This window comes from Petromyzon marinus (genome assembly GCF_048934315.1).
Source record: "Petromyzon marinus isolate PM22_M1 ecotype Great Lakes invasive population chromosome 77 unlocalized genomic scaffold, UKy_Petmar_22M1.pri1.0 chr77_unloc.1, whole genome shotgun sequence".
Lineage (NCBI taxonomy): Eukaryota > Metazoa > Chordata > Hyperoartia > Petromyzontiformes > Petromyzontidae > Petromyzon > Petromyzon marinus.
Genome location: NW_027422621.1, coordinates 688,657 through 703,961, shown reverse-complemented (window position 1 = coordinate 703,961; position 15,305 = coordinate 688,657). Strand labels below are relative to the sequence as shown.

The following is a 15,305-nucleotide window of genomic DNA, read 5'->3' as shown; positions in this document are numbered from 1 at the left end:
CTCACCCACCCACTCACCCACTCACCGACACACTCACCCACTCACCCACCCACTCACCCACCAACTCATCCACTCACCCACCCACTCACTCACTCACACACTCACTCACCCACTCACCCACCCACTCACTCACCCACCCACTCACCCACTCACCCACCCACCCACTCACTCACACACTCACCCACCCACCCACTCACCCACCCACTCACCCACTCACCCACCCACCCACTCACTCACACACTCACCCACCCACCCACTCACCCACTCACCCACCCACTCACTCATCCACTCACTCATCCACTCACCCACCCACTCACCCACCCACTCACTCACCCACCCACTCACCCACCCACTCACTCACCAACCCACCCACCCACCAACTCACCCACTCACCCACCCACTCACCCACTCACTCACTCACTCACCCACTCACCCACCCACCCACTCACCCACCCACCCACTCACTCACCCACTCACCCACCCACTCACCCACTCACCCACTCACCCACCCACCCAATCACCCACCCACTCACTCACCCACCCACCCACTCACCCACCCACTCACCCACTCACTCACCAACCCACCCACCCACTCACTCACCCACCCACCCACCCACTCACCCACTCACTCACCCACTCACCCACTCACCCACTCACTCACCCACTCACTCACCCACTCACCCACCCACTCACCCACTCACTCACTCACCCACCCACTCACTCACTCACTTACCCACCCACTCACCCACCCACTCACCCACTCACTCACCCACTCACTCACTCACCCACCCACTCACCCACTCACCCACCCACCCACCCACTCACCCACCCACTCACTCACCCACTCACTCATCCACTCACTCATCCACTCACCCACCCACTCACCCACTCACCCACCCACCCACTCACTCACCCACTCACCCACCCACCCACCCACTCACCCACCCACTCACTCACTCACCAACTCACCCACTCACCCACCCACTCACCAACTCACTCACTCACCCACCCACTCACCCACTCACTCACTCACCCACCCACTCACTCACCCACTCACTCACCCACTCACCCACCCACTCACCCACTCACTCACTCACTCACCCACCCACTCACCCACTCACTCACTCACCCACCCACTCACCCACTCACTCACTCACCCACCTACTCACGCACTCACCCACCCACCCACTCATTCACTCACCTACTCACTCACCCACCCACCCACTCACTCACTCGGGTGGTGGTGGGTTATGACGACACAGCACTTATACATTTAATCGATCTTTCCCGAAAATTATTCTACCATTGTTGATGATGAGCATGATGCTGATGATGCTGATGATGATGCTGATGATGATGCTGATTATGATGATGCTGATGATGCTGGTTGTGATTTCTGTGTGGGAATAAAACGAGAAAATAAAAAGATTTTGAAATGAAATCCAGATCGAGATGTGCCCAGCTTGCATTGCGTCTGAGTGGTGAGTCAGTGGCTTAGCTTCGACACTTCTAGAGCTGCTGATGATGATGATGCCACTTCGGGCTCGTCTCACGTGACATTCACCAACTCACACACTCACTCACCCACTCACTCACTCATCCACTCACCCATCCACTCACTCACTCATCCACTCACTCATCCACCCATCCACTCACTCATCCACTCACTTACCCACTCACTCATCCACCCATCCACTCACTCATCCACTCACTCACTCACTCATCCACTCACCCATCCACTCACTCACTCATCCACTCACTCACTCACTCATCCACTCACTCACTCATCCACTCAGTCACTCATCCACACATTCACTCACCCACTCACTCACTCACTCATCCACTCACCCATCCACTCACTCACTCATCCACTCACTCATCCACCCATCCACTCACTCATCCACTCACTTACCCACTCACTCATCCACCCATCCACTCACTCATCCACTCACTCACTCATCCACTCACTCATCCACTCACTCATCCACTCACTTACCCGCTCATCCACTCACTCACTCATCCACTCATTCATCCACTCACTCGCCCACTCACTCATCCACTCACTCACTCATCCACTCACTCACTCATCCACTCACTTACCCGCTCATCCACTCACCCATTCACTCACTCACCCACTCATCCACTAACTCACTCACCCATCCACTCACTCACACACTCATCCACTCACTCACACACTCATCCACTCACACACTCACATACTCATCCACTCACTCACCCATCTACTCACTCACTCATCCACTCACTCATCCACTCACTCACTCATCCACTCACTCACTCACCCACTCACTCACACACTCACTCACACACTCACCTGTTCACCCACTCATTCACTCACTCATCCACTCACTCATCTACTTATCTACTCACTCATTCACTCACTCACCCATCCACTCACACACACCCACTCACACACTCATTCACTCACTCATCCACTCACTCATCCACTCACTCATCCATCCACTCACTCACTCATCCACTCACTCATCCATCCACTCACCCATCTACTCACTCACCCACTCATCCACTAACTCACCCATCCACTCACTCACACACTCTTTCACTCACTCACCCATCCACTCACTCATCTTCTCACACTCACTCACACACTCACTCACACACTCACTCACACACTCACTCACCCATCCACTCACTCATCCACTCACTCACACACACTCATCCACTCACTCATCCACTCACTAACTAACTCACTCATCCACTCACTCATCCACTCACTCACTCACTAACTTACTCATCCACTCACTCATCCACTCACTCACTAACTTACTCATCCACTCACTAACTCACTCACTCACACACTCACTAACTCACTCACTCACACACTCACTAACACACACTCACTAACTCACTAACTCACTCATCCACTCACTCATCCACTCACTCACTCACTAACTTACTCATCCACTCACTAACTCACACACTCACTCACTAACTCACTCACACACTCACTAACACACACTCACTCACTAACTCACTAACTCACTCATCCACTCACTCATCCACTCACTCACTCACTAACTTACTCATCCACTCACTCATCCACTCACTAACTCACACACTCACTCACTAACTCACTCACTCACACACTCACTCATCCACTCACTAACTAACCCACTAACTCACTCATCCACTCACTCGGGTGGTGGCGGTCTTTGACGACACAACTGACACATTTACGCGAGAGAAAATTAACGGCAACATTTGTCGCAATGAATAAATCGAGGAGGCGACGACGTTTCGGGGCACGCACCCCTTTATCAGCACGAAACACGAATCACATCGGACAGCCGAAAAATCCTCATGGACAGCTGTCTGTGTGTTGTCTGTCTGTGTGTGTCTGTGTGTCTGTGTGTGTCTGTGTGTGTCTGTGTGTGTGTCTGTGTGTCTGTGTGTGTCTGTGTGTGTCTGTGTGTGTGTCTGTGTGTGTGTGTGTGTGTCTGTGTGTGTGTGCTGTCTGTGTGTGTGTGTGTGTCTGTGTGTGTGTGTCTGTGTGTTGTCTGTGTGTGTGTGTCTGTGTGTCTGTGTGGTGTCTGTGTGTGTCTGTGTGTCTGTCTGTGTGTCTGTGTGTGTCTGTGTGTGTCTGTGTGTCTGTCCGTGTGTCTGTGTGTGTCTGTGTGTGTGTCTGTGTGTGTCTGTGTGGCTGTGTGTGTGTGTGTGTCTGTGTGTGTCTGTGTGTGTGTCTGTGTGTGTCTGTGTGTGTGTCTGTGTGTGTCTGTGTGTCTGTCCGTGTGTCTGTGTGTGTCTGTGTGTGTGTCTGTGTGTGTCTGTGTGGCTGTGTGTGTGTGTGTGCTGTCTGTGTGTCTGTGTGTGTCTGTGTGTGTCACTGTGTGTGTGTCTGTCTGTGTGTCTGTGTGTGTGTCTGTGTGTCTGTGTGTCTGTGTGTGTGTCTGTGTGTGTGTCTGTGTGTGTGTCTGTGTGTGTGCTGTCTGTGTGTCTGTGTGTCTGTGTGTGTGTGTCTGTGTGTGTCTGTGTGTTGTCTGTCTGTGTGTGTGTGTCTGTGTGTGTGTCTGTCTGTGTGTGTGTGTCTGTGTGTGTGTCTGTGTGTGTGTGTCTGTCTGTGTGTGTGTGTGTGTCTGTGTGTGTGTCTGTGTGTGTATGTGTGTCTGTGTGTGTGTGTGTCTGTGTGTGTGTCTGTGTGTTTATGTGTGTCTGTGTGCTGTGTGTGTGTGCTGTCTGTGTGTGCGTCTGTGTGTCTGTGTGTGTCTGTGTGTCTGTGTGTGTGTGCTGTCTGTGTGTGTGTCTGTGTGTCTGTGTGCTGTCTGTCTGTGTGTATGTGTGTCTGTGCTGTCTGTCTGTGTGTGTGCTGTCTGTCTGTGTGCTGTCTGTCTGTGTGTATGTGTGTCTGTGCTGTCTGTCTGTGTGCTGTCTGTCTGTGTGTATGTGTGTCTGTGCTGTGTGTCTGTGTGTGTGCTGTCTGTCTGTGTGCTGTCTGTCTGTGTGCTGTCTGTGTGCTGTCTGTCTGTGTGCTGTCTGTGTCTGTGTGCTGTCTGTGTGCTGTCTGTCTGTGTGCTGTCTGTCTGTGTGCTGTGTGTCTGTGTGTCTGTCTGTGTGGTGATTGATTGTCTGTGTGTCTATGTGTCTGTGTGTGTGGTGATTGATTGTCTGCTACAACCTAGCAGCACTTGCCCCTACAGCCCTGCTAGAGGCTACCTGGGGGAGCTTTGTCTTTGTTGTGGGTGAGAGATTGAATGGGTGGGTGAGTGACTGGGTGAGTGGGTGAGTGAGTGACTGGGTGAGCGGCTGAGTGACTGAGTGACTAAGTGAGTGGGTGAGTGGGTGACTGAGTGAGTGAGTGACTGAGTGAGTGGGTGAGTGACTGAGTGAGTGACTGAGTGACTGAGTGAGTGACTGAGTGACTGAGTGACTGAGTGAGTGAGTGAGTGACTGAGTGAGTGACTGAGTGAGTGACTGAGTGAGTGACTGAGTGACTGAGTGACTGAGTGAGTGAGTAAGTGACTGAGTGACTGAGAGACTGAGTGAGTGACAGAGTGAGTGAGTGACTGAGTGAGTGAGTGAGTGACTGAGTGAGTGACTGAGTGAGTGACTGAGTGACTGAGTGACTGAGTGAGTGACTGAGAGAGTGACTGAGTGAGTGACTGAGTGACTGAATGAGTGACTGAGTTAGTCGCTGAGCATGGAGGCAGGCACGTGACTTGTGAGTGAATGACTAAGTGAGTGACTGAGTGAGTGACTGAGTGACTGAGTTACTGAGTGAGTGACAGTGTGAGTGACTGAGTGACTGAGTGAGTGACTGAGTGACTGAGTGACTGAGTGAGTGAGTGACTGTGTGAGTGACTGAGTGAGTGACTGAGTGACTGAGTGACTGAGTGACTGAGTGAGTGAGTGACTGTGTGAGTGACTGAGTGAGTGACTGAGTGACTGAGTGACTGAGTGACTGTGTGAGTGACTGAGTGACTGAGTGAGTGAGTGACTGTGTGAGTGACTGAGTGAGTGACTGAGTGAGTGACTGAGTGACTGAGTGAGTGACTGAGTGAGTGAGTGAGTGACTGAGTGACTGTGTGACTGAGTGAGTGACTGAGTGACTGTGTGAGTGATTGAGTGACTGAGTGACTGACTGACTGAGTGACTGAGTGACTGAGTGAGTGACTGAGTGAGTGAGTGACTTACTGAGTGACTGTGTGAGTGACTGAGTGACTGAGTGAGTGAGTGTCTGAGTGACTGAGTGACTGAGTGAGTGACTGTATGACTGACTGACTGAGTGACTGAGTGACTGAGTGACTGAGTGAGTGACTGAGTGACTGAGTGACTGTGTAAGTGACTGAGTGACTGAGTGAGTGACTGAGTGAGTGAGTGACTGAGTGAGTGACTGAGTGACTGTGTGAGTGACTGAGTGACTGAGTGACTGAGTGACTGTGTGAGTGAGTGAGTGACTGAGTGAGTGACTGAGTGAGTGACTGAGTGACTGAGTGAGTGACTGAGTGACTGAGTGAGTGACTGAGTTAGTCGCTGAGCATGGAGGCAGGCACGTGACTTGTGAGCGAGTGCCAGCGCTCAATGCGGCGATCTTTGTTCTTGAGGCAGTCGAACCAATGCCTCAGCTGTTCTCCCTTGGCATTGATGCCCAGCTGCACCCCTCCTGGTGACACACGCACAGACACAGTCACACACAGTCACACAGTCACACACAGTCACACACAGTCACACTCACACAGTAACATGTTCTCCCTTGGCATTGATGCCCAGCTGCACCCCTCCTGGTGACACACACAGAGACAGTCACACACACACACACAGTCACACAGACACACACACAGTCACACATAGACACACAGTCACACACACAGTCACACACAGTCACACACACACACAGTCACACACACACAGTCACACACACACATATACACACACAGTCACACACACACACAGTCACAGTCACACACACACAGTCACACATACACAGTCACACACAGTCACCCACACACAGTGACACACACAGTCACACATACACAGTCACACACACACAGTCACACACACACAGTCACACACACACAAAGACCCACACACACAGTCATACACACACACAGTCAGACACAGTCACACACACATACACACAGTCACACACACAGAGACACACACAGTCACACACACACAGTCACACACAGTCACACACACACAGTCACACACACAGTCACACACACACACAGACACACACACACACACACAGACACACACACACAGTCACACACACAGTCACACACAGTCACACACACACACACAGTCACACACACAGTCACACACACAGTCACACACAGTCACACACACAGTCACACACAGAGACACACAGTCACACACAGTCACACAGTTACACAGTCACACACACACACACAGACACACACACAGTCACACACAGTCACACACACACAGTCACACACACAGTCACACACACACAGTAACATGTTCTCCCTTGGCATTGATGCCCAGCTGCACCCCTCCTGGTGATAACACACAGAGACACAGTCACACACAGTCACACACAGTCACACACAGAGACACACACAGACACACACACAGAGACACACACACAGTCACACACAGTCACACACACACAGTCACACACACACAGTCACACACACACAGACACACACAGACACACACACTGTCACAGAGACACACAGTCACACACAGTCACACACACACACACAGTCACACACAGTCACACACACAGTCACACACACAGTCACACACAGTCACACATACACAGTCACACACACACAGTCACACACATACACAGACACACACACACACAGTCAGACACAGTCACACAGTCACACACACAGTCACACACAGAGAGACACACACAGTCACACACACAGTCACACACACACAGTCACACACAGACACGCACACAGACACACACACAGACATACAGACACACACAGTCACACACACAGTCACACACACACATATATAGAGAGACACTCAGCCAATCAGATACACACTCACTCACCCACTCACCCACCCACCAACTCACTCACTGACCCACCCACTCACTCACCCACCCACTCCACCACTCACTCACCCACCCACCCACCCACTCACCCACCCACCCACTCACCCACTAACCCACCTACTCACCCACTGACTCCACGACTCACTCACCCACCCACCCACTCACTCACCCACCCACTCACCCACCCATGCACGCACCCACTCACTCACCCACTCACCCACTCACTCACTCACCCACCCACCCACTCACTCACCCACTCACCCACCAACCCACTCACCCACTCACCCACCCACCCACACACTCACTCACCCACCCACTCACTCACTCACTCACACACCCACCCACCCACTCACTCACTCACCCACCCACTCACTCACTCACTCACCCACCCACTTACTCACTCACCCACCCACCCACTCACTCACCCACCCACCCAACCACCCACTCACTGACCCACCCACTCACTCACCCACCCACTCCACCACTCACTCACCCACCCACCCACCCACTCACCCACTGACCCACCTACTCACCCACTCACTCTATCACTCAGTCACCCACCGACTAACTCACTCACCCACCCACTCACCCACTCATCCACCCACCCACCCACTCACCCACCCACCCACTCGCCCACTCACTCACCCATCAATCACCCACCCACTCACCCACTCACTCACCCACCCACACACTCCACCCACCCACCCGCTCACTCCACCACTCACTCACCCACCCACCCACTCACCCACTCACTCTACCACTCACTCACCCACTCACTCACTGACCCACCCACTCACTCACCCACCCACTCACCCACCCACTCACTCCACCACCCACCCACTCACTCACCCACCCACCCACTCACCCACCCACCCACTCACTAACCCACCCACCCACTGACCCACCTACTCACCAACTCACTCCACGACTCACTCACTCACCCACCCACCTACTCACCCACCCACTCACCCACTCACCCACTCACTCACTCCACCACCCACCCACCCACCCGCTCACTCACCCACTCACTCACCCACCCACCCACCCACTCACCCACCCACCCACTCACCCACTCACCCACCCACCCACTCACCCACCCACCACTCACTCCACCACCCACCCACTCACCCACCCACTCACCCACCCACCCACTCACTCACTCACTCACCCACTCACTCACTCACCCACCCACCCACCCGCTCACTCACCCACTCACTCACCCACCCACCCACCCACTCACCCACCCACCCACTCACCCACTCACCCACCCACTCACCCACCCACTCACTCACTCCACCACCCACCCACTCACCCACCCACCCACTCACCCACCCACCCACCCACTCACTCACTCACTCACCCACTCACTCACTCACCCACCCACCCACCCGCTCACTCACCCACTCACTCACCCACCCACCCACCCACTCACCCACCCACCCACTCACCCACCCACTCACCCACCCACTCACTCACTCCACCACCCACTCACCCACCCACCCACTCACCCACCCACCCACCCACTCACTCACTCACTCACCCACTCACTCACTCACTCACCCACCCACCCACCCACCCGCTCACTCACCCACTCACTCACCCACCCACCCACCCACTCACCCACCCACCCACTCACCCACTCACCCACCCACTCACCCACCCACTCACTCACTCACTCCATCCACCCACTCACCCACCCACTCACTCACTCACCCATCCACCCACTCACTCCACCACTCACTCACCCACCCACCCACTCACCCACCCACCCACCCACTCACTCACCCACCCACTCACTCCACCACTCACTCACTCCACTACTCACCCACTCACTCACCCACTCACTCACCCACTCACTCACCCACCCACCCACTCAATCACCCACTTTCCCACCAACTCACTCACCAACCCACTCCACCACTCATTCACCCACCCACTCACTCACTCACTCATCCACTCACCCATCCACTCACTCATCCACTCACTCACCCATCCACTCACTCACACACACTCACTCACTCACCCATCCACTCACTCACTCACCCACCCACCCACCCACTTACTCACCCACTCACTCCACCACTCACTCACCCACCCACCCACTCACTCACCCACCCACCCACTCACGCACCCACCCACCCACTCACTCACCCACTCACTCCACCACTCACTCACCCACCCACCCACTCACTCACCCACCCACCCACTCACCCACCCACCCACTCACTCACTCACTCACCCACCTACTCACCCACCCACCCACTCACTCATCCACCCACCCACCCACTCACTCCACGACTCACTCATCCACCCACCCACTCACTCACCCACTCACTCCTCGACTCACTCATCCACCCACCAACCCACTCACCCACCCACCCACCCACACACCCACCCACACACTCACCCACCCACCCACCCACTCACCCACTCATCCACCCACCCACCCACCCACTCACCCACCCACTCACTCATCCACTCACTCACCTACTCACCCACTCACTCCACCACTCACTCACTCACTCACCCACTCACTCACCCACTCCATCACTCATCCACTCCCTCACTCACTCATCCACTCACACACACTCACTCACACACTCACTCATCCACTAACTCACTCACCCATCCACTCACACACACACTCATCCACTCACTCATCCACTCACTCATCCACTCACTCACCCACTCACCCACCCACTCACTGACCCACTCACTCACCCACCCACTCACTCACCCACCCACTCACCCACTCACCCACCCACTCACCCACCCACTCACTCACTCACCCACTCACCCACCCACTCACTCCACCACTCACTCATCCACCCACCCACTCACTCACTCACCCACCCACCCACTCACTCACCCACCCACCCACTCATCCACTTACTCACCCACCCACTCACCCACCCACTCACTCCACATACCCACCCACTCACCATCCACCTACTCACCCACCCACTCACTCACCCACCCACCCACTCACTCCACCACTCACTCATCCACCCACCTACTCACCCCCACTCACTACACCACTCACTCATCCACCCACCCACTCACTCACTCACCCACTCACTCACTCACCCACCCACCCACTCACCCACCCACCCACCCACTCACCCACCCATTCACTCACCCACCCACCCACTCACCCACCCACCCACCCACTCACCCACCCACTCACCCACCCACCCACCACCCACCCACCCACTCACCCACCCACCCACCCACTCACCCACCCACCCACTCACCCACCCACCCACTCATCCACCCACCCACCCACCCACTCACTACACCACTCACTCATCCACCCACCCACTCACTCACTCACCCACTCACTCACTCACCCACCCACCCACTCACCCACCCACCCACCCACTCACCCACCCATTCACTCACCCACCCACCCACTCACCCACCCACCCACCCACTCACCCACCCACTCACCCACCCACCCACCACCCACCAATGAAGTCGTTCGATTTTCCCAGGTCGTAATCCCACACCATCACATCACTGTCCGTTTGGCCAAGTCTGCGTGTGGGATCTCAAACAGAAACTCCTGCAGACACGGGGAGAGAGACACGGGGAGAGAGAGAGAGAGACACGGGGAGAGAGAGAGAGAGACACGGGGAGAGAGAGACACGGGGAGAGAGAGACGGGGGGAGAGAGACGGGGGGAGAGACACGGGGAGAGAGAGACACGGAGAGAGAGAGACACGGGGAGAGAGAGACACGGTGAGAGAGAGAGACACGGGGGAGAGAGACACAGGGAGAGAGACGGGGGGGAGAGAGAGACACGGGGAGAGAGACGGGGGGGGAGAGAGAGACACGGGGAGAGAGAGACACGGGGAGAGAGACGGGGGGGGGGAGAGACACGGGGGAGAGAGAGACACGGGGAGAGAGACACGGGGAGAGAGAGACACGGGGGGAGAGAGACACGGGGAGAGAGACGGGGGGAGAGACACGGGGAGAGAGAGACACGGGGAGAGAGAGACACGGGGAGAGAGACGGGGGGAAGAGACACGGGGAGAGAGAGACACGGGGAGAGAGAGACACGGTGAGAGAGAGAGACACGGGGAGAGAGACGGGGGGGAGAGAGAGACACGGGGAGAGAGAGACACGGGGAGAGAGAGACACGGGGAGAGAGAGACACGGGGAGAGAGACGGGGGGGAGAGAGAGACACGGGGGAGAGAGAGACACGGGGAGAGACACGGGGGGGACAGACACGGGGAGAGAGAGACACGGGGGGAGAGAGACACGGGGAAAGAGACGGGGGGGGAGAGACACGGGGGAGAGAGAGACACGGGGAGAGACGCGGGGAGAAAGAGACATGGAGAGAGAGAGACACGGGGGGAGAGAGACGGGGGGGAGAGACACGGGGAGAGAGACACGGGGAGAGAGAGACACGGGGAGAGACACGGGGAGGGAGAGACACGGGGAGAGAGAGACACGGGGAGAGACGCGGGGAGAGAGAGACATGGTGAGAGAGAGAGACGGGGAGAGAGACACGGGGAGAGAGAGAGAGACACGGGAGAGAGAGACACGGTGAGAGAGAGAGACACGGGGAGAGAGACGGGGGGAGAGAGAGACACGGGGAGAGAGAGACACGGGGAGAGAGAGACACGGGGAGAGAGAGACACGGGGAGAGAGACGGGGGGAGAGAGAGACACGGGGAGAGAGAGACACGGGGAGAGAGACGGGGGGGAGAGGACACGGGGAGAGAGAGACACGGGGAGAGAGAGACACGGGGAGAGAGAGACACGGGGAGAGAGAGAGACACGGGGAGAGAGAGACACGGGGAGAGAGACGCGGTGGGAGAAAGACACGGAGAGAGAGAGACACGGGGAGAGAGAGACACGGTGAGAGAGAGAGACACGGGGGGAGAGAGACACAGGGAGAGAGACGGGGGGGAGAGAGAGACACGGGGAGAGAGACGGGGGGGGGGAGAGACACGGGGAGAGAGAGACACGGGGAGAGAGAGACACGGGGAGAGAGACACGGGGAGAGAGAGACACGGGGGAGAGAGAGACACGGGGAGAGAGACGGGGGGAGAGACACGGGGAGAGAGAGACACGGGGAGAGAGAGACAGGGGGAGAGAGACGGGGGGAAGAGACACGGGGAGAGAGAGACACGGGGAGAGAGAGACACGGTGAGAGAGAGAGACACGGGGAGAGAGACGGGGGGGGAGAGAGACACGGGGAGAGAGAGACACGGGGAGAGAGACGGGGGGGAGAGAGAGACACGGGGAGAGAGAGACACGGGGAGAGAGACGGGGGGGAGAGACACGGGGAGAGAGAGACACGGGGAGAGACACGGGGGGGACAGACACGGGGAGAGAGAGACACGGGGGGAGAGAGACACGGGGAAAGAGACGAGGGGGAGAGACACGGGGAGAGAGAGACACGGTGAGAGAGAGACACGGGGAGAGAGACGGGGGGGAGAGACACGGGGAGAGAGAGACACGGGGAGAGAGACGGGGGGGAGAGACACGGGGAGAGAGAGACACGGTGAGAGAGAGACACGGGGAGAGAGACGGGGGGGAGAGACACGGGGAGAGAGACACGGGGAGAGAGAGACACGGGAGAGACACGGGGAGGGAGAGACACGGGGAGAGAGAGACACGGGGAGAGACGCGGGAGAGAGAGACATGGTGAGAGAGAGAGACGGGGAGAGAGACACGGGGAGAGAGAGACACGGGGAGAGAGAGACACGGTGAGAGAGAGAGACACGGGGAGAGAGACGGGGGGAGAGAGAGACACGGGGAGAGAGAGACACGGGGAGAGAGAGACACGGGGAGAGAGAGACACGGGGAGAGAGACACGGGAGAGAGACACGGGGAGTGGGACACGGGGAGAGAGAGACACGGGGAGAGAGAGACACGGCGAGAGAGACGGGGGGACAGACACGGGGAGAGAGAGACACGGTGAGAGAGAGACACGGGGAGAGAGACGGGGGGGAGAGACACGGGGAGAGAGAGACACGGGGAGAGAGACACGGGGAGAGAGAGACACGGGGAGAGAGACACGGGGAGAGAGAGAGACACCGGGAGAGAGACACGTGGAGAGAGAGACACGGTGAGAGAGAGACGAGGGAGAGACACACAGGGAAGAGAGAGACACCGGGAGAGAGACACGGGGAGAGAGCCACGGTGAGAGAGACACGGGAGAGAGACATGGTGAGAGAGAGAGACGGGGAGAGAGACACGGGGAGAGAGAGACACGGGGAGAGAGACACGGGGGGAGAGAGAGAGACACGGGGAGAGAGAGAGACACGGGGGGAGAGAGAGAGACACGGGGGAGAGAGAGAGACACGGGGAGAGAGAGAGACACGGGGAGAGAGACGCGGGGAGAGAGAGACGCGGGGAGAGAGAGAGAGAGACATGGGGAGAGAGACACGGGGAGAGAGAAAGACGGGGGGAGAGACACGGGGGGAGAGAGACACGAATAGAGAGACACGGGGGGAGAGAGACGCGGGGAGAGAGAGACGCGGGGAGAGAGAGAGAGACATGGGGAGAGAGACACGGGGAGAGACACACGGGGGGAGAGAGACACGAGGAGAGACACACGGGGAGAGAGAGACACCGGGAGGGAGACACGGGGAGAGAGACACGGTGAGAGAGACACGGGGAGAGAGACATGGTGAGAGAGAGAGAGACGGGGAGAGAGACACGGGGAGAGAGAGACACGGGGAGAGAGACACGGGGGGAGAGAGAGAGACACGGGGAGAGAGAGAGACACGGGGGGAGAGAGAGAGACACGGGGAGAGAGAGAGACACGGGGAGAGAGACGCGGGGAGAGAGAAAGACGGAAGGAGAGACACGGAAGGAGAGAAACGGGGGGAGAGAGACACGGGGAGAGAGACACGGGGAGAGAGAGAGACACGGGGAGAGAGACACGGGGAGAGAGACACGGGGGGAGAGACACGGGGAGAGAGAGACACGGGGAGAGAGAGACACGGGGAGAGAGACACGGGGGGGAGAGAGACACGGGGAGAGAGACACGGGGAGAGAGACACGGGGAGAGACGTGGGGAGAGAGAGAGACGGGGAGAGAGAAAGACACGGGGAGAGAGACACGGGGATAGAGACACGGGGAGAGAGACACGGGGAGAGAGAGACACGGGGAGAGAGAGACACGGGGAGAGAGAGAGACACGGGGAGAGAGAGAGACACGGGGAGAGAGAGACACGGGGAGAGCGAGAGACACGGGGAGAGAGAGAGACACGGGGAGAGAGAGAGACACGGGGAGAGAGAGACACGGGGAGAGAGAGACACGGGGAGAGAGACGCGGGGGGAGAAAGACACAAAGAGAGAGACGGGGAGAGAGAGACACGGGGGGAGAGAGACACGGGGAGAGAGAGACACGGGGAGAGAGAGACACGGGGGGAGAGACACGGGGAGAGAGAGACACGGGGAGAGAGAGACACCGGGGGAGAAAGACACGGGGAGAGAGACACGGGGAGAGAGAGACACGGGGGGTGAGAGAGACACGGGGAGAGAGAGACACGGGGGGTGAGAGAGACACGGGGAGAGAGACGCAGGGAGAGAGAGACGCGGGGAGAGAGACAAGGGGAGAGAGACACGGGGAGAGAGACACGGGGGGAGAGAGAGACACGGGGGGAGAGAGAGACACGGGGAGAGAGAGAGACACGGGGAGAGAGAGACACGGGGAGAGAGAGACACGGGGAGAGAGAGACACGGGGGGAGAGAGACACGGGGAGAGAGACACGGGGGGAGAGAGACACGGGGTGAGAGACACGGGGAGAGAGAGACACGGGGAGAGAGAGACAC

The 15,305-nt window shown here is 57.3% G+C and overlaps 1 protein-coding gene across 1 annotated transcript in view; it reads right to left on the bottom strand.

Annotated features, from left to right (window-relative positions):
• Positions 1-3,271: 3,271 nt before the first annotated feature.
• Positions 3,272-15,305, bottom strand: part of LOC116958423 (double C2-like domain-containing protein beta) — a 61,666-nt gene continuing 49,632 nt past the window's right edge. The window contains 3 exon segments of the mRNA XM_076058581.1: positions 3,272-6,136; positions 10,980-11,030; positions 11,033-11,075. Coding sequence (XP_075914696.1) covers positions 6,000-6,136; positions 10,980-11,030; positions 11,033-11,075 — 231 coding nt within the window. The 3' untranslated portion in view covers positions 3,272-5,999.